The sequence below is a fragment of the Cupressus sempervirens genome, chromosome 1, assembly GCF_028749045.1.
Source record: "Cupressus sempervirens isolate cs-2001-9-10 chromosome 1, ASM2874904v1, whole genome shotgun sequence".
Taxonomy (NCBI): domain Eukaryota; kingdom Viridiplantae; phylum Streptophyta; class Pinopsida; order Cupressales; family Cupressaceae; genus Cupressus; species Cupressus sempervirens.
The window spans coordinates 157,788,602-157,814,981 of record NC_143118.1 but is presented as its reverse complement, the minus strand read 5'-3'; the positions used below and the strand labels follow the sequence as shown (position 1 = coordinate 157,814,981).

At 31.2% G+C, this 26,380-nt stretch overlaps 1 protein-coding gene across 4 annotated transcripts; it reads right to left on the bottom strand.

Annotated features, from left to right (window-relative positions):
• Positions 1-5,988: 5,988 nt before the first annotated feature.
• On the bottom strand, positions 5,989-25,978 carry LOC149576630 (alcohol dehydrogenase-like 4). 4 transcript variants are annotated; one of them, XM_089818526.1, is made up of 10 exons: positions 25,618-25,978; positions 24,348-24,484; positions 24,014-24,063; positions 23,603-23,928; positions 23,425-23,507; positions 8,093-8,168; positions 7,953-8,014; positions 7,765-7,860; positions 7,500-7,661; positions 5,989-6,263 (listed from the first exon to the last, which is right to left on the bottom strand). In XM_089818526.1, the coding sequence occupies exons 1-10, from the start codon at positions 25,682-25,684 to the stop codon at positions 6,153-6,155; spliced, it is 1,170 nt and encodes a 389-aa protein (XP_089674652.1). In that variant the 5' UTR covers positions 25,685-25,978; the 3' UTR covers positions 5,989-6,152. The 4 variants fall into 4 exon arrangements, with proteins under 4 accessions (XP_089674652.1, XP_089674660.1, XP_089674668.1 ...); XM_089818534.1 differs by lacking the exon at positions 25,618-25,978 and adding an exon at positions 24,822-25,001; XM_089818542.1 differs by lacking the exon at positions 25,618-25,978 and adding an exon at positions 24,603-24,844.
• Positions 25,979-26,380: the final 402 nt, after the last annotated feature.

Genomic DNA, 26,380 nt, shown 5'->3' with positions numbered 1-26,380 from the left:
GTTTAGTAGAGCACAATAGTTGGTATTTGAATCCTCCTTTAGTTTTAGTGGTTGTTCTGAAAGATTTTGATGTCTTTCCTTAAACCCCAAGATAGGGCTACAAGGAAGAGCCCTTATAAGGTCAGTTTGTTAGGTTGGTGTTTGGAGCCCACTAAGGTGCATGAAACCTTTTGAATGTTTTAAATCACATTGTTTGGGAGTATTTAATCCCTTGGAAACATTTGGGGTGTGGAGTTTATGAAAGGTCCAGGAGGGTTTAAGGGAGTGGTGGTGTTGTGTGGCAAGAGAGGTAGTTGTTTGTGTTGTGCAAAAATAGGTAGAGACACTAGGAAGAATCAAATAAAGTTTTGTTGACATAATTGATTGTAGGGTATGGTCAGAATGGACATGGAACTGAAGCCCAAAATCTCTTCTTGCAAATGCAATTGGAAGGGGTTAAATATGATAAACAAAGAAATTCCACTCTTACATCATTAAAATGGACTACGAATAAAATATTATTTTAGAAAGTACTCTTGTAACTATATATGCAAAGTGTGATGCTATGGAGAGTGCACACAATCTTGTTCAATCAAATGCAAAGTGCTAGAATCAAGCCACTTTAGGCTAGGATTAGGCTAGGGAATGCTTATGAAAACATAAACCCAATCAATGAAACAACATGCAAACAAGCATGCATCAAGTATTTCTTTTGCACAACCGTGCTCTTCACCTTTCTGGATAATGTAGGCAAAGTAAGTGGTACCAAAAATAAATTTGTCAAAGTATACAAAGAATATTCTATCCAAGGTCATCAAAGTATCAATTAAAGCTACCATGGAATACATCAAAACTAGCAATGGGGTTTCTCATCCAATGTTACCATCACTTCCTCTCATCATTCCATACATAAGAAATCTCTTCACAAATTCCCAACTCAAGTTTACAATCACTGCCATAACCAAACCAATCTTGGTCTTCTCCCCTACATAGATAAAAGCCAGTGAGTCAATTATTGTTGCCCTATCAAGCAATGAAGATGTGAATACAATGGGAAAAGAAAACAAGAATGAAATCGATGTCTTTGAGAGATTGTGATATATGACATGGGTGTGGTGCCAATTGGGGAATCCAACCACCTAAGCAAAAGCCTAAATTTGTACTAGGTGTGGGAACAGAGGGCATGACAAAAAAGAAATTTAGAAAAAATAGATGGAAATGATGGTGTAATTATCATCAATACACAAATTCTGTAGAATTACTGCAAATGTCTCATACATCAATTTTGATGCATATTTTGTCACATTTATGAAATGATTGACTTATATTAGCTATAATTTGTAGCTATTCTTGGGGCAAGCACTAGTTAGCTTGTTATTATCTTGATATGCAATGAGACTATTTCATTTTTTTCTAAAAACTCTAGTTGTCATCAAAATTTTGACATGGCTTGCCATCGATGGTATGAAAAACCTATCAAATCATCTTTGGCTAACATCGATAGTTCAACAAGGTTCTTCATCGATGGTATAACAAACCCATCAAATCATCTCTGGCTAGCATTGATAGTTCAATAGGGTTTTTCATTGATGGTATAATAAACTCAGTGAATCATCTCTTGTTGGCATCGATAGTTTGACATTTTGAATTAGTTGTCTGGTGCTGACATATGACATATATGGGGATGATTTTCAATGGAGTGACCCATCAATTTATCAACGGTTGTGGAGTGTGTCAAAATTTTGACACAATTCTAGTGACATTAACTTTCAACATTTAAGTGTCAAAATTTTGACCACCAACGTGTTGAAAAATAGGTCCAAATTTACTAGTGAGCTCTTTTCAAAGGATGCTCTGGCCTAGGAGTTAGTCTTGTTTTGCAGTCTTGTTTTGCTAGCAACTAGCTATAAAAATATCCAATGAGAAGGTCATCGAATGGATATGTTTCATTTATCTATAACCATTTACCTTCATCGCCTTGGGTTTGTGCTTTTTCTAGATCCTTCTGGCACCCTCTCTTTTGATTAGATTTCTAGGTCCTCTTATTTCATTGGAATTGTTTGGTTTAAGGTGTATTTTTTTCCTTGTGTGATTCCTCCCTATTAATTACCCTCATGGAAATGAATGTCAAGGTTTTCCACATCTTTGATAATAGTTCCATGACTTTAAGAGGTGATATGAAGCCTAAAAGGTGGAACATGATCCTCTACCACCTAGATGATATGGCAAGGAGGACAATTGAAATGGTTATGGTTGAAAGGTATTTTTAAGTATGAAATACACAATCAGTACCAATGGTGCCATTATACACATTTTTATGTCCTATTTGGTTTGGGCTAGAATCCCAAGTGGGATGTTGTAACTTTGTGTCAATAATTGTTTATCAAAGAATTTTTAGGTGGTTTGGAGTATGTTGTGTGTAACATTAATCTTAGGATGAAAAAACAATCCCTTGAAGTTTATAGGGAGGCACCAATTGGAAGCTTGGAGATTTAAAGTCATGTGGTTAGGAGGTTCATCCTCATTTTCAAAGATAAAGAAGTTAGAGTGAGACTAAACACAATATCCATTTCTTATTAAGGTGATTATGAATAATCAAAATAGAGGATACTCAACAAATCCACAACTATTTACAAGATATAAGCTATGATGCTTTTGAATCGCGTTCAATTCATTCTGCCTAAGCTCATTAAAAGTAGTTGGATGAAAAATCTAGTTGGTTACAAGGACTCCATGGGTAAATTGGTTATAGGTCACACCAAAGGGTCTAATAGCAACTCTAATGAAGAAATCAATGTCATCTAGCTTATGCTTATACAATATTTCCCTTATAAATTATAATTGTCTCTCAATTCTCTAGTTTGATTTTTACTTCTTTCTATCTTTGTTGTGGATGTTGTGCCTTTTCTTTGTTAGTTATAATAGCAGTTTAGTTTTCCTCTAACATTTTTTGCAGTTTTTCATGCTTGGATACTATGTTTTATAAGTACTTGTAAACATATGATGCTAGTTTTTCTTATCCAATATATTGTTTTTTGGTACCTATCTTTCAACTATGTCGTATGGCATATTTTTACTACTTTCTATTCAAAGTTGTCTATATCTTTATATATACAAATCAATAAATATTAGCACTTTAATATCACCCTAATATGTTGTGATTACAAGGAGTTTCAACTTCTTCACATGGCTCTATCTTGTTGTCTATCTATATTGAGAATATTATTTTGATCTCTTAAATTTGATTCCAATTTGAAGGTTATACCTTGCAGATACCTCTCACTAATCATATTGATTAACACTCAGTTTTGGCAATCATCCAAGAAAAAGTATTGCTATCTCTAAGCATAAAGCTAAGGGCTCTACATATTCCATTAGAATAATTGATGTTAAAGGTGGGGCTATATGGGGGAATAGATTATCCCATAAGATAAATAATTATATAGTGATATTAATCATTTTATAGGTTACAGTAATCTTGAATAAGAATTATAGTCAGACACACCCCACTATATACACATATATAATTACTCTTGAAATAAGATATTTAAATTTCAAACTTTTATTTTAAAAAATTGTTGCTCATTGCCCAACTCTCAACAGATGACTAGTAATTGGTTCATTTTAATAAAAAAATGGAATAATATCTCTAGAGTAATCAAATAGGTCCATGTTTGAAAATTTTGCACATTGGCATACAAGAGCTATTTTACAAAACTTTAATGAACAAAGGGAGAAAATATCATATGTGACCTTGGTCGTTAATACATAATGTGTGGGATTTTGTTTATAGAAATATTAAAATAAGGTCTAAAGAACCTGAATTGGGTATTAGTGATTGATGTGTATACTTTATGGTTAGTTTTTTAATAAATGAGATTATTGGACAACTTCGACAACTGTGTATTTTTATGAAACTTTGGCAATATATATTCATTCAATAAAATCTTTTTGAAGGCATATAACTCTTAATCCATAAATAGTGCAAAAATCTCAATATATTATGTGACCATATATTTAAAGTCAAATATCATGTATATATTTTAAATATATGATTCCATATATAAAGGGTATGACAGTCTGTATGTATTGTTGGTAATATGATTATAGAATGTTTAGGAGTGATGGGGCACAATTGTATTATCATATTCTTAAATAAGATTTTTCCATACTATTTAACCTATCAAATCAAGTCATTTGTTTCATTAGATTATAGTGGTCAATTTTGATTATATTTGTTTTAATCTTGAATTATTAACAAAATGATCTTAGTTGAAAGGTATTGGAGATATGCATGTATTACATGTTTTGTTCACAAGAAAAAGCTCTAAAGCTACTAAAGATACATACATACATACATACATACATATACATACATATGTATATATATGCATATATATACACATATATATACATACATACATATATATACATATATACATTCATATGTATGTATGTATGTATGTATATACACACATACATATACATACATACATATATGTGTGTATATATATATATATATATATATATATATATATGTATGTATATATATATATGTATATATATATATATATACATGTGTATATATATATATGTATGTATGTATGTATATGTATGTGTGTGTATATATATATATACACATATACATACATACTTATGTATGTATGTATATATATATACATATGTATATATATGTGTATGTATATATATGTGTATGTATATATATACATATGTATATATCTATGTATATACATACACGTGTATGTATGTATGTACATATATACATACATACACATATATATATGTATATATCTATATATATATACATACATTCATATGTATGTATATATATATGTACATATATATATATATATATATATATATATATATATATATGTATGTACATATATATATCTATATGTACATATATATATGTATGTACATATATATATATATATGTACATACATATATATATATATATACATATATGTATGTATGTACATATATATATGTATATAGATAGATAGATAGATAGATTGATTGATTGATTTTAGCAAAGCTAAAAAATGATAATGTATAACCTCTCTCATGTAAAGATGAACCCATATGATCAAATTCCAAGTATGTAAAAAATAACAAAATAAAAATACAACTTTGTACTTTGACAAAGTAAGGTTCAAATGTAAGTGAGGACATGTGCTCATTTATTGTCACTTGCACATTTAAAGTGAGACTTGTATATAAATTTTATTTTGGACTTTCAAGTCTTGAGCTAGACTAGGATTTTTCTTTACTTCGTTCTTTCCTACCAGTGCCCATATCGAATAGATGTGTTTTTGTACTTTATCTTATGTTATTAATAAAGAGTTTTAAAAAAAAACTCATTAAATTGATTAGAAACAATATTTAATTTTTATTAATTACCTATAATCTCTTTTTAGATTAATATTTGAACACATAAAATAGTCACCCACTCTATCACTTTGGTTTAATTTTATGAAAGATCATTAGAAATTTTGTGTCTTTATATAAGTGATTCACCAAAAAAAATTATAAAACACTTCAAGGGCTCACTTCATAAAGTAGCTTGATAGTTCTTGGAATAAATAGGTTTTTTTAAATATCTCCCCTTAAGCTATATATTTCAAATATGTTACTTGAAAGTTACAAACATATATACTCCCTTTAATGGAATAGTTCCACTAGACCTATCAATAAACATAAAGTCTATAGATAAGGCAAGAAAAGTGTTGAAGGAAGTAGTTCTCATTCAAGAAAAATTGCTAAATTTAATGCATGCTTATAAAATAGATATAGAAATATAAGAATAGGGTTTTTTTAGTTTTTAATGAAGAATGATAATATGAAATCTAGATTCAAATATTATTTCCCCAAATCTAATACAATGAAAATTCATGTATAAAGTCTTAAGGAGATTCTACAATGCACTCATAGTTTACAACTATTAGAATGTTAGATTATAGATGCAAAATTACATTCACTCTCTGTTACTTAAAACTTCCCATCAATATAACAAAATGTAAGACACATTTTAAAAATGTTTTGGTATTAAAGTCATAAAATGAACATTCCTATCACTCTATAAATATATAAAAACTATTATCATTTATCACAAATTTTGGAGAAAGATTTTTTTTAAAAAATACTTCAATCAAAGATGGAGAACACATCTCAAACTCTGTCCTTTTAATAATAAATCAAATGCTTCATTGATATGTGAAAATGGAAGTTCATGAGTGATAAACTCATCTACTTTGACCTCCTGTAATCAAAATAAAAAATGAATTAAAACATTTGTTCATCAAAGAACAAGTCAAACTTAGTGATACTCTATTAAAAATAAAGTTATAACTAATTATCAAAATTGATCTCTTACATTGTTTAAATTATAACTGTCAACCGAAAAACTCTCCCCAAATTATAAATTAAGTATCTAAATAATAAAATATTCATGCACTATGACATGTGTTGAATATACAAAATAAGATCGATTTATAATATATTACATTTGCACTCACTAACAACATATGTGATTCCCATGCCTACATTAAATGTAACACTTATATATTTGAAGTCTTTTAAATTGGCAATTGGAAAATGATTTGTGTAGACAAAAAAAAAGACTTGTGTAAACACAAACCACCTCATTTAAGTATTCAAAAGTGATAGACTAGTGCTCAAATTTTCTATTTAATATTTTCTTTCTAAAATTACTTATTTTCTACTCAACATTTTCTTTATAAAACCACTTGATACTTTCTATCTAAAAGATAAGAGAACATACATTTTTAAAATTATACATTATAATCAAATGATTGAGATTTGACAGAATTTAGAAACTGTAAGTTGTAAATATAACTACTACAACTATTCTAATTATAAAAGGTCAAAACCAATTAGTTAAACAATACTAAATATTTTTTGTTTATAAAAAATACAAATGTGTAGAGTTAATAATTTCTTACATTTTATAATTTCTAGAGAAGATTCATATGTACACAACTAATTTTCTTATTTTGAACATACAATTTGATTATTCAAAAATTTGTTGCCCACTTTCTTAGTGAAAACAAATCATTAATTAGTTAGACAACTCATTTAAAACTTTTTTCTTTTAGAATATGGAATATTTTTAATAATAAGCATTGAGTTATTTTGAGGAATTATAAAAATAATAATTTTTCAAAATTGATAAAAATGATTTTAGATAGCTCCTAGTGAAATCAACCTAAGAAACCACATTATACATTTTTAAAAATACATAAATATGTGACATGATGCATCTTCCTATGTTTTAAAGAAAAAATTAAAATTAAAAAAAAAAAACATAAATCTTTGTGAAAAAATATCAAGTCAAGCACTGCAAACTTGTTTCTTCATGTTGAAATGATAATCTAAAACATTATGCAAATAATTTTTGGAAAAATACATAAAATAAAAATAGTTGTGAATTGTTTGATGCCTATATTACTATAGATAGTTCAATATATAAACATACCTTGTTCATGTACATTTCGACAAGACTAGGCAATTGACTTTTTCCCTTGAAACCGCCAAAGATAGTGCCATCGATTCTCCTACCATCCAACAACTCAGGAGGAAAAAAGCTCAATCTTCGTCCACTTTGATCCACTCCTACAATAACTGCCAAACCCCATCCCTACATTCACACATTAACACAAGCATAATGCCCTTAATATTGATCTAAAAATTTATATCATGTATAAATACACAATAGGATACTTATGGAGTAAATGTATTACATCATGTGCAGACAAAAATGCCTCGTACATAATATCTGCATGGCCAATGCATTCAAAACTGAAATCCACTCCACCAGTAATGATTTCTCGAATTCTCTATAAAATTCAAATGCATTCATCAATAAATATTAACTTTTTTTGAAGTGTTGAGTATAATGATGAAAAATCTAAAGCTTTAAAGTTACCACCTCATGTGTGGCCCTATCTTGGTCCTTGGGGTTGATGAAATCAGTAACTCCAAAAGTTTTAGCTGAACAATATAAAGTAATCATATATAAATATGGTATCACATAATTAATCTGTTAAGACTAAATGAGTATGTAAATACCTATAGAGAATTTGTCAGGATTTGTATCCACACCAATTATCTTGGATGCACCTCTTACCCTTGCACCTTCTGCAACCTACAAAAGACAATGACCTCTCAACAATGTTTGCTAAAATATATAATAAAGGTTAAGATAATTGAAATAACTTTTTCTTATAGGACAACTATATGAAAATAAGTTCATTTGAATGACATCTACATTATAAATAATCTCTCACTAATTAAACACATGTAAAATGTTTTATATGGGTATTCAAAAAGATTAATCAAAGATGAAGTTTGATTTGTAAGAGAAGATAAATACTTTTATTTTTCAAATATTTAAAATATAACACCTAAGTGTGTCATTTTGTAGTTATTTCAAAAAACTAGTAAGAGATTGGATTGATTGTGACTGAATGTTATGATTATAACATATTAAAAATTAAACATCAAATTGTTTGAAATAATAACATGAAGATAATATAAATTTTTGTCTATGAAGATGCAAATTCAGGTAAGCACATCTATTAATAGTAGGTGGTTAATATGAGATGGGTATTTAGTAGGTATAATGCTTGCAACTACTTGATATCACAAATTTATTGCATGCAAGGTAATTGATCATAAAATGTAAAAATGATTTTATATGGCTAATAGGCAATAATTAATTAGAAAGGTCATTGTGGATCACTTTACACTCATACTAAAGATTACATATACATATGTATATGTATATGTATATACATATACATATGTATATGTATATGTATATACAGATACATATACATATGTATATGTATATATATACATACATATACATATGTATATATATATATACATACATATACATATGTATATATATATATATACATACATATATATATGTATATATATACATACATATATATATGTATGTATATATATATGTATATATATATATATATACATACATACATATATAAATGTATGTATGTATATATATATATATACATATATATATACATACATATATATACATATATATATACATATATATATGTATGTATATATACATACATATATATACATATATATATACATACATACATATATGTATGTATGTATATATACATATATATATGTATGTATGTATATATACATATATATATGTATGTATGTATATATACATACATACATATATGTATGTATGTATATATATATGTATATGTATGTATGTATATATATATATATATATGTATGTATGTATGTATATATATATATGTATGTATGTATGTATATATATATATGTATATATATATATGTATATATATATATGTATATATATGTATATATATATATATATATATATATATATGTCATACTGATAAGAGCCTGGGTGGACTAGGGTTAAAAGATCTCAAATTACAAGGTATAGCTCTTTTTGCCAAGTGGATCTTTGAGTCTTTGGAGGGTGATAGTCCTTCGATAGTGTTGATTAGACACAAAATTGAGAGAGGTTTCTCCAAGGAGGCTAGATCTTGGAAGAACATCCCGTTCTATGACCTTATTGTTAGTAATTTTCTAGTTATTGTTCAAGGTTCTACCATTTTCAAATCTATTTGGCATGCCTAGTACCATGTCTAAAGATTTATCACCAATAAGAATTTTCATAATGATAATCAACTCCATGGTGAGAGATCCATTTGGTGGAACTTGAGTATGAATAATAAACCCCTTGCCCTCTACCAGGGATGTTTTGCCAAGTCCTAGGCTAAATCTGGTATTACTCAATTTGTTGATATCTTTGAGCATGATATTCTTATTCCTTGGGATGATCTCAAGAATAAATTTAATTTACCTCAGTCTGAGAAGAAGACTTAAAATTTAATTTTGCAAGCTTCTAAAGACCTTCCCTCAATTTGTCATGTGGACTCTTATAGGCACCTTAAATGTAAATGGCCAGATGGAACAGTCTTAGACAAACTTAAAGCTAAGAACGTATATAAGATCATTGATCATAATGAGGATATTATTGTTCATTTGAATAAAGTTTGGTACTGTTCTTTTGATCATAAAGCTTGGAATAAGTTGCTAGGTTATATTTAGAAAAGTCATGTTGAACCAAAAATTCAATTTTTTAAATGGCTTAGGTTAATTGATAGACTTCCAATTAAAAGAGATAATCAACACTTTGATTTATGCAATAATTCTAGGTTTCTTGATACTGGTAGACATATTTTGTTTGATTGCCTTTTTGCTAAAGAAATATGGAATTCTTTTGGTATTTACTTTCCTTTTAGTGTGAATATTATTGAAATTGTTACGGGTCACATTAAAGGGCTTAGTAAGGATGCTAATTTTTTCTGGAATATGTTGTCTTCTAACATTCTTTGGCAAATCTGGAAATGCAAAAACAAGGAAAAATACCAAGGTAAGCCAAGGGTTCTTACTGAGTTTTATCATAAACTCGCATATTTTAAAATATTCTTGCAGATTCAAACCACCATGATTATTGAAAAGGATAAATTATGAAGATTTCTCAAGGATGGCCAAGCTACATTCTTCTATTATGAGCTTAAAATGGGTACCAATGGAGGAGGACTCTTGATAATTTGTGGATGTTTGAGCACATGTGCTGGAAGCTAAACCAAGCTATTAAGAAGAATCACAACACTAGACAGGAGGAGATCTTTATGTTGTCCCAGATCCAAGAGCGGAAGACTATCATTTGGATGGAAGGCCCACTCAGTTGGACTGTGTGGGTGGGTGCCTACTTTGATTCTCTACACTAGCTCTATATCTTTCTTTGGGCTTTTGTTGTATATGATCTATTCTAGTTTTACTCCTGCCAGTTTAGTGTCAGAGTGAGGCTATGCCTTTGTTTTGAATCTCGGTGATTGTATATTTTTTTGATCTCTCTATAGTTAATAGAAAAAAAAAAGGGGGGATCTAGGTATTTTTGTGCATGAGTACAATACTCTTTTGGTAATATCATGTCTAGTTTTAGTCATCTTTATTTAGGATTCCTCCCTTAGTAGTAAGAACAAGAATTTTTTAGTTATTGAATATCTAAGAAATTAAATTATGAATCTATATTTCACTTGAATTCTTATAATTGTGGAGTTGGCATAATAAGTTCTTATCTTATTAAACAATATATAAATTCATGTGGATGCATTTGAAATTTCTACCTCTTTGAATAAATTTAAACTTCTTTCTTCAAATAAACCTTTATCCTCCTAGATTTTACCTTCCAATTACTTTTCATTAATATCAAAGTTAAATTTGATTTTAGTATGACCATATTTGTTCTGTTTAAGATTTTATGGTGGGAACAAGATTTCAAATGGGAGAAAGGAATGGAGGCAACTCATAGGGTATTCAAACAAAGGCATGGAATGGAGGCAATTCTGGCAGTCAAGAGGGGGATTTTTAGCCAAATAATGGTGGTCATCCAACATGTGGTGACAACTCTACTGACATTCTTCCACTAGGCTTGGCTTCCAATGGTGGGGTATCACTTGATCAAACCAAAAGTGCAGGTTAGTGTGGGGACAAGTCCGAGGTAAGTGTAGAAGGAGAGAAAGGCCCTAAAAAACTAGATTTAAGGGAAAGATGTCTAAATCTAGGACGATTTGATAGAAATATAGAAAACCAAAAATATAATACTAATTTGGCTCCCCAAAATTGGTCATCCTTATTCGAGATAAAACCAAAAGGTAAATCTTATTTCCCTAAAGTAAATGACCTCTCAAACATCCAAAAAGGGGAATACGGTATTTTTGTGCATGACCCTCTTATAGAACATTCAGTTTCCTTCATGGCTTTATCTCCAATTGGAAAATTTACTGGTGCTAGATCTAACATTGATATTTTTAGACCATTCATTAGAAATGAGTGGAAATTGAAAGGGCATTCGGATATAGCAACAATGCCTAAGGGCCTCTTTTCATTTGAATTTTTGAATGCTAAGGTTTTGTGTGATGTTCTCTATAGAGGTCCTTGGATGATGGGAAAAGCTTCTTTGGCTCTTAAAAAATGGACTCTAAATCTAGATTTGAATGAAACTTTTTTTTTTATCAACTTTTTTATGGGTAAGACTTCTTAGTTTACCCCTTGAATATTGGAACGAAGATGTTTTCAAAGGATTGGCAGGATCCTATGAGAACAACTAGATCCTCAATTATTTATGCAAGAATCTATGACAATATAAACCAATATATTGATATACCACATGATATTGTTAAATTCACTTAAAAGTGGAAAAATTAATGCAACCATTGGCATATGAATCTTTTCCTTTCTGTTTCTTTATGTGTAAAAAAATGGGATACTAGGCTAAACAATGTCCTCACAATATCCAAAAAGAATGGACATAGAGAGAATTTTAAAAAATTAGGAAAAGTAGTGAAAACTGCAAATAGAAACCAAACTAGAAAAAGAAAGAAGCGGGGATTCAAAATGATGAAACTGTAATAAAAAACCCAAGAGTATTGTTTATTATTCTATAGTTTCCAACATGGAGGTCATGGTATTAGAGAACAAGATCTGTATTCATACCCAAAAAGGCAATAATAAAAAGAGTGATATCAATACAAATCAGGAATAATCCTCAATGCAAGATACTAGATCTGTGGAAAGTCAGATAGCAGAAACTATAAATGATAAACAATCTTCCATGGATGGAGATCAGAATAATTTTCCAATAAGCAATAAACGACTTTCGAAAAAGAAAAGTGATTATGAGACTAAAATCTCCATTGAAGGGGACCAGATGAAAATTGAAGAGAATCAAAACAACTCTCAAAGAAATCTACAAATTTCTTCAAGAAAGGAAAAAGTTAATGGTAGCACTGATTGTTCTAAAAAAGAATGGGAAGAAGAGGATTTGTTTTCTTCTTCTAAGGAAATGATGGTCTCAAAATGGATTATTATAGAGAGAAATAGAAAAAATGTAAGAATAAAAAAGGAAACAAAAATGGAGATCTTATTCTTGTAGTACATGCTTCTTAGGTTGGAGTTGCTACAAGAATGAGAGTAGATATTGTGACTCCAAAACAACTAGTAGGAAGGAAAATGGACAAACAAATTAAAGAGCTAGAAAGTAAATAGAACATTTCAAATGTAAAAAAAAAGACCATCCAGGAAGCTTGTTCAACATTTAAGAAATGAAGACCATCTCTTGGAATATAAGAGGACTCAATAGTCCCCATAAACATGATGTTTTAAGAAATATTGTGAGGGATCATAAGCCTAACATTATAATCAACCAATAAAAAAAATGACTGAGGAGAAAGTTGAAAGAATTACTAGAACATGAATCACATAAAAAGGTAGTTTTATTCTCATTGATAATAATCATATAGTTGTTAAATTTCTCCATTTGAGGAAATTTCTTGAGTGGATTTCTTCTAATATCTATGCTCCTAATTCTAAAACTGGTGATGCTAACTTTTGGAGAAAAAATGAAATGTCTATAAATCTTTTCCCTAATGTCTATTTATTGATTATGGGATTCTTTAATACTCCTCTAAAAGAGAGTGAAAAGGTGGGAGGTGCTTCTTCTCATCTCAAGAATAGAATTGATCTTATGGACTTTATTAATAGACACACTTTGTTGGATGTTGATCTTGTAGGTATTAAATTTACTAGGTTTTATAGGAGATCTAGTAATAATCTTATTCAAGTTAGATTGGATAGAGCTCTTCTATCCTAGGATTGATTGCATAGCTTCTCCTTCTCATTGTCTTCTTTTCTTTGTATTGGTTCAAATAATTACCCCATTAATTTTATAGACAATCCTTTGGTTGGGAGTTTAACTAGACCTCCTTTTATATTGAAGAGAATGTGGGTTTCTCATCTGTATTTGGACAAAAGAATCAATCAATGGTGGGATATAAAAGTAAAAGGTATTGCTCTTTTTAGAGTGGCAAAGAAACTTAGAAACATCAAAGAAAACATTAAAGTTTGGAATAAGTGTTTGGGGACATCTTTGATAATAAAGAGATTATTAAAAGGGATCTTAAGATGATCTAGATCAAATTCAAAAGGTAGGATGTTTTGATCAAATTAAGAAGACTAATAATGAAAAAGTAGTGCAATATAATGACATTATTTCCAAGGAAGAAGTGTTTTGGAGACAAAAATATACAGCTCTATAATTGGAAGTAGATGGAAAGAATACTTATATTTTTCATACAATGGCCCTAAAACACAAAGCTACCAATAGAAAAGTCTATTCAATCTCACAATGGAATGGTGGAAAAAGTGGAAGATATTAAGAAATAAATGGCTAGTTAGTTTTCAAATTTTCTATCTACTGACTTGAATCTAAACTTGGAGGATCAAGATGATCTTTTATCAACTCCCTAGGACCAGATGGGTCCCCGATGTTCATTTTCCAAATTTTTAGGAATATTGTGGCCAAGGATGTCATGGATGTTGTCAAATCATTCTTTGGATCTCAATCTCTCTTGAAAGAAATTAATGATACTTTTATAGCCCTAATTCCCAAAACTCCTAAAGCTAATTCTCCTGATGTGTCTAAACTTATTAGTCTCTATAACTCATTGTATAAGATTATCTCAAAGGTGCTAACTTCTATATTGTTTCATATTCTTCTTGGGATCATTTCTAGCTAGGAGAATGGTTTTATTCTAGGAAGACAAGTTTTGGATTCTATAATTATGGTGCATGAAAATATTCACTCTCTAGAAGCATCCACCAAACAAGGGCTCCTGATGAAACTTGGTCTATCCAAAGCTTATGATAGAGTAGACTAGATTTTTCTCTATAAAATTATAAAGGCTTTTGGTTTCAACTCAAGAGTCACCAATCTAATTTACCAACTTATTTCTACTTCTACAATGATGGTTATGGTGAATGGTTCTTCCTCTTAATTTTTCAAACCTTTTAGAGGTCTCAGGAAGTGAGATCATATTTCCCCTATTATTTTTTCTGTAATGGAAGAATTGTTAGGCATATACATAAGTAAGTTTGTTTAGGATGGAAGGATTGTTGGCTTATAACCTTCTTCTGCTAACTTGACTTGTTCTCATGAACAGTTTGTAGATGACATTTTTTTTAAAGGGAAGTTACTATGAAATAAGCTAAAAATATGAAGATTGTCTTGACTACCTATATAAAAGCTACTAGAAAATTTATCAACTGGGGTAAAACTAATCTATACTTTATTAACACCCCAGAGGGAAGATAAAGAAAAATCTCTAAAATCCCAAGTTGTAACATTGATAAGATCTATTCTACTTATCTTGATCTCCCTCTAGGAACTAAATTTCCTAATTTTTTTTGGAATACCATTATTGATAGGATTAATAAGAAATTTGAATGGTTGGAAAGGAACTATGCTTAGTCAAGATGGGAAAATCCAACTTCTTAAATCTACAAGATTCAAAACAAGCTGGTGTCCTCTCTGATTCTCTTATTTATTCCTGATAAATATGCAGATATTATAGACAATATTCAAAAGCATTTTTTATGGTCTAGGGTGAAGAAGAGGGAAGTCTTTCTCTAGTTTCATATCACATTGTTTGTAAACTAAAGAATAGGAGAGGGTTGGGCTTAAGATCTTTCAAAATGGTTAATAAATCTTTGTTGGCTAAACAATGTTGGAGAATTTTTCAAGAAGAAAAAAATAGAATCGGGCCATTAAAAGAAAATATCTTTATGATACTCCTACTAAAGAGGATTTTTTCATGGATAGCTAGTTGATTAATGGATCTCAAATTTGGAATAGCATTCATAAAGCTAAAATTATTGTTGGTCTAGGAAAGATATGGATTCATGGAAATGGAATACGAAGTAGATTTTGGGATGATTGCTTGTTAAATGATAAACCTCTGTCTAATGATCCATCCTTTGACCAGATGGTGGAGAACTACAAAAATGCATATGGAAGTGAAGTTATAAATTATTAGAGAAATAATGAGTGGATTGATCTAAAGAAGGTTAGCCCAATACTTGCTTCTATTGATTTGGATATGAAATTGTGGTTTATTATACCAAATCAAAATTATATGTTGATTTCATCCCTTAATCTAGATGGAAGGTTTTCTACTTCCTCTTTTTATTCCTCGTGGTTTAAAAAACCGTGAGATCCCAATCTATGCTAATGCATGAAACAAAATTTTAATTCCTAAGATCAAAATGTTTTATTGGGCTTTCTTATGAAATAAAGTTATCACTATAGACAATCTTACTAAAAAAAGGCTTTATTATTCCTAACCATTGTTATCTTTGTTGTAATGAAGTTAAATTTGTTGACCACCTCCTATTACATTGTACCTATTTGGCTGAAGGTTGGGCTGATATTTTCTTCATATTAAACACCAGCTAGGGTTTTCCTAATTCTATGCGGATTTCTTTGATCAATGGAAGTGCCCGATAAGTAATAATGGAGCTAAGATTTTATGGAAGCTTATTTCTCCACATGGTATCTAGAATAAATGGAAAGAGAGAAACAATCAAATCTTTCATGAATTGCATGCTACAACCTATATTACAAGAAATAAATTTTCTAGAAATGTGAATGGAATTTTTATGGCTAACTTCAACTTGGACTTTTTGAAGGGTGAAGGTATTAATCTAAAGAACAGGAATTTTTTTGATTTGAAAAAGGATAATAAAAAAGTCATAGGAAACTTGGTCTAGATGACCCCCTCTATCGAATGACACAAGGTAAACTTTGATGACTCAGCTAAAGGTAATTCAGGACCTACTAGATGCAAATGTATTATTAGAAATAAAGTAGGGGGTTGCTTAGGGGCCATAGCCATGCCTTTGGGAATCCAAACAATCCATGTGGGTGAAGCAATGACTGCACTACAAGCTATTAGGTTGGCCTATGAAAAGGGTTACATTAACGTGTGGTTAGTTGGAGACTCCCTTAACATTTTTAATTGTATCAATGGTTCTATCAAAGCTTCCATATATATAAACCATATCATTGAACAAATAAAGTATATATCCCAAAGATTTAGAAATGTTAAATATCTCATGATTTATGGGAAACTAACATAGCAAAAAAATTATTAGCAAAAATTAGAACTAAAAGAAATCATGATATTAAGTGGGATGGAATGGTGTGTGTGTGTGTGTGTGTGTGTGTGTGTGTGTGTGTGTGTGTGCATGTGCACACGTGTGCAATAAATTAATAGATATAATCAATTATGATAAATGCAACCTTAGAGAAGGGGCCAATTTCTACAATGTCTGACATGACAACTAGTACTTGTTGTCATTATGTTTTAATCCCCCTTTGTAAGCTAGCATAGATTATCATAACTTTGACAATAACACCACACGCTTTTTAGGTGTTTGAAAATGTTTCTTTAATTAATGTTGTTCATTGTTATCATTGCAAACAAGTATTTTGGGTGACTAAAGGAGCTTTATATTTTGATTTATGTCAATATTTGGTCTTCCAGGATTTTTTCTCTATGAGAATTAGGGGTAAAATTAACCATGAAGATCCTAAAGACTATGGGTGGATATATGAAAAATTGGTTTGGAAGAAGTTAACCAAAGGTGGAGCTACACCTTATTTGGAGAAGTTACATGCAAAAAACTTGAAATTACCAAAAATTTCATGGAGAGTTGGAAAAATGGGAAAGTTAATACCGGTGATGGAAGCACCTAGGTAACCATGGAATTAATTGTCGAGATTACCGAGTTACCAAATTTTGGCTTGAACTTTTTTAAGAATGATGTGAAAACTTCCAAGAATGCGGTGATTAATTTTCTAAAAGATCAAAACGAGAAAGATTTAGTAGTTAAGGCTAAGCACGATTTCTTTGAAATGAGCCAAATCAACCCTTTCTGGGTAAAAATCCTTAAAGTGATAATGGAATATTTTACCTTGGATGGTAGATTTACAAGGGTTCATACCTTCCATGTTGTATTTTCTAAATAATTTTTGCCCTTTTATATCTATAGTTTGATGGCTAAAAGCATTAGGAAGAATTGTAAAAACCCAACTAAATATATTATGCGTAAAGGATTATTTCTACTCATTTATAAGTACTATAGTGATGAAAAGATGAGTAATTTTCTAAAACCCAAAAAGGAGTAGAGTAAGAGGAAAATGGAGGATTTATAAGAACACAGCTCCAAGAACAAGAGTAAATATCCCCCTGAAAAAACTAAGGAGGACTCTGGTATTGAGGTATTTGATAATGATGATGATGATTTCACAAAGGATGAGGAGAAGGATGTCTTTCTAGGTCATTCGAACAAGGATAAGGAGGAGAGCAAGATGAAAAGTCAAAAAAAGTGTAAAAATTCTTTTTGTGAAGCCTCAAACAAAAAAGAGACAATAGATGATATGGTTGCTGAAGATTCAGATGTTGAGAAGACCAAGTCTCCAAAGAAGAATGATAAGAGATGTCAAAGCTAGAGTGGACCTAAAGATGAAGTTTCCTCAATTCTCCAAAAAATCAATGCTAACAGTGGGATTGAGAACAATATGGAAACTATCGCTAAAGAGAAGAATAATGAAGGGAATGGTAATGAAAAGGCTACTAAAGATGATAAGCTGAACAAGGGAGAATTGGTTACTGAGAATCGACAAGGTGAGGTGACTACCAAGGATAAAGATAATATTGAGGACAAGAAACAAGGTGAAGATAAGAATGAGGATCTCTAGGAAAATCCAAACCTTGTGGACTATGAGAATTTTGCTTCTCACCCCCAAGAGGACAACTTGCTTTGTGCCTTGTGATCCTACTTATTGAAGTTGAGATACAAAAGGAGCATTCTATCCATATGGAATTAGAAGACCTTAGAGAGGACAGAGACAACATGCTAGGAATTCTTCAGATGGCTAAGGCCAGGCATATTTATTCTTTCTAAATTGAAAAATGGAAGGTAAATGAGGTTAGAGATCTTCATGGAAAGATTAAGAAGATTGAGCTAAAGATGGACAATGCTATCAACAATGATGAGTTGAAAAGGTCTAAACCTGGGATTCTTTTAAAGAATAGGTAATGACTAATATTGAATAGAAAAGTAAAGATATTATGGATGAAAAAATATTGCATATGATTGATAGAATGGAAATAAATGAAAATGTTCTTAGTCAATCCTCATCCATAATCATGAGGGTCTTAAAGTGTCACCCAATAACCTAAAATGTCTTTATGCCATGCTGGAGAATAGAAATAACAAGATCATTAATGTGGATCTTGAAGGAGACTTGATTGTTGGTCAAAGTGAGGGACTTGGGAAAAGAACTAGAGAAAGCATGAAGAAGAAAGCCATTAAGGATAATAAAGACTAGGAGGCTTATGAGCTAACTGAAATGAAGATGGGCTTTTAGAGGATGGAGGAACTTGAGCTAGAAATGACAAAGATTCTGGAAAAACTTGTCAAATGTCATGTTTTTTGCTCTATTTTCTTTTGCTAGCTGATTCTGCTAGTAATGATTGTTGGTGTTCCAGTCATTTGTTTCTTTTGTCATGTTTTATTTAAGTCTATTATGTCTTGGTCTGTAGTGACTATAATCTTATTGAATATCATTACGTAATGCTATTGTAAAGGGTTTTAGGGATCCCTTTAAAACCTATTTTTGAATTAATCAAAAAAAATTTATATAAAAAAAAAATTGTAATTGAAATTCTTTCATATAAATACTTATAGCATATTAAACTCTTTTCACTTATATATAATCTTTTTGGCAACATAAATTTACAAAATCTAACAAATGATTAAAAAAATTCTTTACAAATACTTGTTGAGCCTCATTAAATTTAAATAATTTGCAATTTAAAAAATACCATAATTAGTTTTCTTAGATTGGTATCTAATGGCTACAAGCCAAAAACTAATTTGTCATTGAAAGTTGTTTTTAACAATAAAATGAGTCTATGTCTGCATTAAATCCTAAGGCATCACATGACGAGAAAAAAGAAAAAAAGAAAAGAAGTTATCGCCGCAACTATCAAATTTTCTTAATTCAATGGTCAATGTTGCCTGAACTGATATGCTCAAATACGACCTTCAAATTTAAATATTCAACTAATGTTTTTTATTATGTGACAATAAGTTTTGAAGGAACCTTAAAACCTAATATAAAGTAGGTTTTAAAGAGAGGGCTCTGAAACCCACACCAAAAGATATGCAATAGACTCAACAAAGTGATACAGAACATTAAGAAAACATGATAGAGACAAAGAAGGGGTGTCAAACAACTTACAACCCCCACAAACACAAACTGGTGGCTAAGAAAAGGATAAATTCTAAATCAACAGACTACCCCACAAAAAGAAAAAGACAACAAAATTAAGATTTTGCCTTCAAGTCCCTTGCTTGTGGAATCTAAGGGTCATGTCGAAAGGAGAAGGATTCTTTGAATGTTTTTCTTTGACCATAATCTAGATAGGCAAAGCCAACACCAACAATGACATGGATAGTAGGATTACCAAAGGGATCAAAGCCAAAACCAATAGAGGACACAATATTTATCGTAATAATAAGGACAACAATCTCCTTAGAAGCAGGAGGATCAGTAGTAACAATAATGCTAGTAGAGTTAACTGAATTACTATTAGTGGAGACAACAAACCCACTTGATGTTGATAAAATGTCTTGAAGATTTTTTGGTTTTGTTGAATTAATGGAAAGCTCATGTGTTGGAATCTTAAGCAAGGCATTTCTATTTTAGACTTTATACTTCTTAATGGTTAGTCATCATTTTCATTTTAATATTTAGCTTTGATCATATATATATATATATATATATATATATATATATATATATATATAAAAGAATAAGGTTAGTATATATTTTTTAGGGAAATATGATATGTTTTCATTGTTTATTAAGATATTATGTATTGTGCAGCAATAGGCTTCTAAGCATGTATGACATGATGGTTAAATAATCACATTTGTCTTAATCTTTAAGAGGTGTGGAGGTATGGTGGTGCAGAAGCACCTAGGTAGGCTAGTGGTAGACCTAGGGCTTCTTTGATGTTTTGGCTTGTAGTGATGCTAGCCACATCACTAGATCAATAAGAGGACTAACTTGGTCCTAAGGTGTGGATGGGTAGGTTGGAAGTACCTAAAATGGTGAAGTTGCCCAAAGTTGCTCAAAATTGCTCATTTGACTCTATAGAGCATTTTTGGGTTTTGGTCACTAAATAGGTCAAGTAAGTGTTTTAAGGACCTCATTAGGTGTTTAGGAATCATTTAAGGTCTTTTGCACAGTTTGATATCAATTAGAGCAAGTTTGGGAAGCAGATGTTAAAAATTGAAAAAATTGCTAAATCTTGCAAAAGTTGTCATTGACAACTTTTTGTCAATTTCTTGCAAAATGAGCAACTTATTAGTTAGAGCTCTTCAACTACCTAAGTCACTTTGGAATGTTCATGTTAAGGCTATATAAGGTCATTCTCCACTTGTTCCAAGGGTTGGAGTAATTGGATTTGCTATTGTACGGATTAAGAAAGCAACATTTTAAAAGTCAATTTAGTGTTTTCTAAGCTTTTGGCATGTTTATAGATTAGTTCCAGTTATGTTAGTGTTAGAAGTGTTAGTAGATATCATTCAGAAATTTTTTACTTAGTTCATTTGTTATTTAGCAAGGTTTTGTGTGTTTAGATTAATTCTTTTGTATTCAAATGGTCTGTTGTTCTGAACAAAGTTCTTAGTACAAATGGGGTTCTAGGGCCACTTCCCACTATAGGCATTGTACAATTTCTTGGGATTTGGAACTAGACTCCATGTACTCGATGTATAATAATGGAGGGCCCATGGAAAGCACAACCGTGGTTTTTAAGGTGATGCCCTAGGCAAGTCTTTTCAATTTGGTTAAGGATCACAAAGTAGAGAAGGAGCTATAGAGAGGATTGAAAGTGCAGATACTTCAACCCAAGCATGTGGGAAGTGAGGGAGTATTGTGGACTAGCCCCAATCCTAAGGAGAAGCTTTGGTGTGTACTTGAAGGAATGCAAAATGAGTTTTTGCATTAGACAACATGTAAACCCCTTGAAACCCTGATTTCTAGGCTAAAATTGTGCCCATATTGTATGAACAAGTTGGGAACTCAAGACATTCAAAATCTTTAAGATCACTAAAAAGGGTATTGGGAATGGTAATTTGTTTGGGTACTTGTTGAGGAATTTTGCTAGATATTCAAGTTTTTGTGCATTTGGAGGGCTAATCCTTGTAGCTTTTTTCCAAGCATTTAAGTGCATTTGCAGTTGTGGATTGCAACTCAATTAGGGTTGTGGCATTGTTTTGGGTTTGGAATCTAGGAAAGAGACTTAAGGCATGCCTAGGTGTCCATTTGATCATGTGGAAGATCCAATGGTGTTTGGGGCTATGTGTTTGTTGATGGGAGTTGATGAGTAAGCTTGTACTACCTAGTTGATGTGCCCCAGTTGAATGAATAGGATCTATTGGATAGAATCCTCAGAGGCATAGGGTGTGTAAAAGCCCTATTTGGTCAATTGATTGACCTAAGAAGACCCTATAGAGCTTGGGGTTTGAGAGAGCAAGATTGGTTATCACATCATATGTATTTCATTATTTTTGAAATTTTATATCATCAATATTTTGAAGCACAATTTGTTATCTATCATCAAGATGAAAGAGAGTTGAAAGCTAATGGATTGCACAGTGGCATTCTAAAGATTGATGTTAGAATATCTTAAACACAATCAGTTATTAAAAATAACTATATAGAATTTAAGATTTCAATATCTATTAGTTAATTTGTGTACCTTAAACTTGTTATTGTCACATCAAAATTTGACTATTTATTTTGTGATGCTGCTACTAGTGTAATAGTTTTAGTCAAATTCATAGATCCATGTTTTATGAGTATAATTCACACAAAACCATCTCTCATGAGAATGGATAGGCCACTTAGCATCCATTGCATCTAGGTGATGCTAAAAGAAGTGAAACACTTGTGAGAGGTCACCCATCTCAATACTACTTCAGCTTGACCATGGTTAACTATGAAATTTCCGCCATGGTTAAACCCAACTTACAACCCCATGTGCAAGACCTTTAGCAAGAAAGTGTTTAATGTGGAAAATATCTATTACTTTTTTTTTTTTTTTTTTGTATGGACTCAAATATAGACAACCTAAGTCAGATATACAACAAAATTTGCACCACATATGTAATGCTTATGTACAAATACTAAAATGATCATGTATTAATTGTAATAATAAAAGTATTTGATTTAATTATAATTTTTTCATTATGAGAGAAACATTGATCCACTAAATGATTTTCCAAACTAGAAGAATTTCAAAAATAAAAATAAAAATAAAAGTCAAAGTCAAATACAATTAAATACAATTAATAAAGAGGAAATTAAAAAAGGAAGGCATGCCACTGACCGCAAGGCCGACGGTACCGAGACCAAAGATAGCAACTGTTGAGCCGGGCTGAACATTTGCAGTGTTCCACGCCGCCCCAAATCCTGCACATTCAAAACAAACGTTTTAGCCATTTTTTTCATTTTTAATTTCATTTCAATGTTTGTACAAATCTTTCTGGTTTATAATAAATACAGACCAGTGGCTAATCCGCAGCCAAGCAGGCAAACTTTGTTGAGAGGAGCCTGCGGATTAATCTTCGCCACGTTGCCGGAATCGAGAACGGTGTATTCGCTGAATGTGGAGGTTCCCATGCAATGATAAACTGGTTTTCCGGCGATCGAGAAACGGGTTTTGTGGTCGCTGAGCATGACTGATCTGGTCGGATCGATCCTGAATTTTCCGCAAAGATTTGTCTTTGGAGATTTGCAGTAGACGCAATCTCCGCATTCCCCTGTAAACAATGTCAGAACATGATCCCCTGCCTTCAGATCGGTGACGCCTTCTCCCACGCTCTCCACAATCCTGTTTTAATCCCACATGCAGTGAAGCATTACATTCCTCATTTAAAAGATTGAAGTCAAAACTATCTTGGGACATTTTCGCTTACCCTGCAGCTTCGTGCCCCAAAATGCGTGGAAACGCCTGTAGCATCTCGTTCTGCGAAAACAAAACCCCAGAAAAAACACAATCTAGCCCGTTAAATCATACAAGTAAGTGTTTTTCAAATGAAGATTTCATAGTATCTATGAATTTATTACGTAATCTGATATGAGAGCATGGATCCATGTTAATAGTTTTTCGATTGAGGAGAGTAGAAAGAAAAATTGGCGATCGACTCAATGGAAGTTGTACAAAGAAGAGTAGATCTGAATCTTGATGAATTGCTCAATCAAACAAATTTTGAGTGAATAGAGGGTAAAAATGAATTAGGAATTACATACATCGGTAGTCCAGTACATGACATCTGTGTTGCAGAGAGAGGTGTGAGTGATTTTGACGCGGACCTCCATTGCCTTTGGAGGATCTACCTGCACCTCCTCCATTACCAGCGGTTTCTTTGTTCCCCATGCTACCGCGGCTGTTTACAAAAGCAATTTCAGAATTATGAACTTTGCTCTTATTTCTGAGTTAGATTGTGCAAGAAATTGAAATTAGTAGTAAAACAGGGAGCATAATGGTTGAACCTAAACACAAACCTAAATACAAATGAAAACAATTTTATGAGGCTTCTATTCAGACCAGAGTTCTAGCAAAATCTTCAGCAAAAACCCAAATAGGAAAGGCTTGGCAAAGAAAATCTCTCAAGAATATTTCGTCATAAAGTCCTCTGGATGAAAATCATGTCTGGAAATTGAATTTATTTATATAAAATGTAGTAATACTTATGAAAGAATCTAATGTAACTGTAGAAATACCCATCTGTAAATAGTTGATCACAGGGTTAAGATGGATCATGTGTATAGATCTCTTTCACTAGGAATTAATGGCGGACAGGGCACTTTCTCTTAGCCATATATCTGATTTGGGGACCCACGTGTTTCCAAAGCCCTCTTCAAAACATGTTGCTTCTTGACAACAAGTCACATCTCCATTAAAGATATGGGTTTTTCAGTAATACAACAATCCCTGTTTCATATAAACTCTAACATCTCATCCAAATCTCATCATATAAACAATCAATCATACTGGAAAAAAGAATGAAAAATCATAAACTGTATCACATTAACTCTTAACATCTCATCTAAATTTTATCATATAAACCATCAATTATAGCATCTTGTCTAAATCTCTTCATATAAACCATCAATTATATTGAAAAACAGAACAAAACAAACAAAACCATAACAAAAGATGAATACCAAACACCAAATCAATGTTTTCTAGTTTTTGTCTTCAATATATCTTTCAAGTCCCTGAGATGGATGCAGAGAAATAATCTGAAAAACCATGCTCCAGTAATTGCATTCCATGCATCTGCAACCTTGTAAAAAGTTGTGGATTTGACATCATCAAAGGATATGATATTTTCACAGATCACAATGAAGAGTTAAAATATATTTCTTTTTGAGGATACAACACAGTTTTCTTTTTATAAAGTACAATTCATGATCAAATATAAACATAAAGTATCATTTACCATGATTCAAAAAGCAATCTTTAAAATTAGTAAAAGTTCAACATAAAAGAATGTTTCCAAAACATGGAACGTACCTTTGCAAGTGATAACTTTGCCAGATGTTTCAGAGGCCAGAGAGCCGCAAGAATCATTCTTTTCCATTTCAGTGATAATCTTCAGAATCTCTGGTTAACAACAGAGAGTACAAGTTATATTTTGATCTCAATCTTCCCAAGCAAGGCACTCATTTATAGCCCTAAACTTCCCGTCAAGTTAAAACCCTACAATAATAGCGAGGTATTAATACTTCACAGCTCTAAATTGGTCATTCAATTTAAAACTTTTAATAAGTAAGCAGTCAATATATGAGTGATTCAATGCATATGAGGATGAGGGCAAAGAGAAAAATCTAAATTTTATGAAGTGTAGCTATAAAGAATTGCAACAAATGGTGTTAAATAAAAGGACCCCACAAGAAGTCAAATATGTCATCTGCGGCCGGCCATTAACCAAAGCACAAACGAGAAATTTCCACGCACATTAAATGCCCCCGATTGGTCTCGAGCACTTTACGCACTAAAACACAATCACATTGGGCGGAACCCGCTAAACTCTCTCACAGCCACAGCGTAACCATTAATACGTGGAAGAGGTCAAGCTTTAAAAAATGCCAATCATTTATATTAATTAAATATTTTCTTTTATCTGCTTCCGGATAACTAAACTTCCAATATCATGCTTTTTGACTTCTTGTTTAGTTCAATATTAATATTATTGAAAAGGTGGGAAAATTTAATTTAGTGGAAAAAGTCATTTAGTACTTAAATTAGTCAATGGTATTAACTAGTTGGTTTAGAA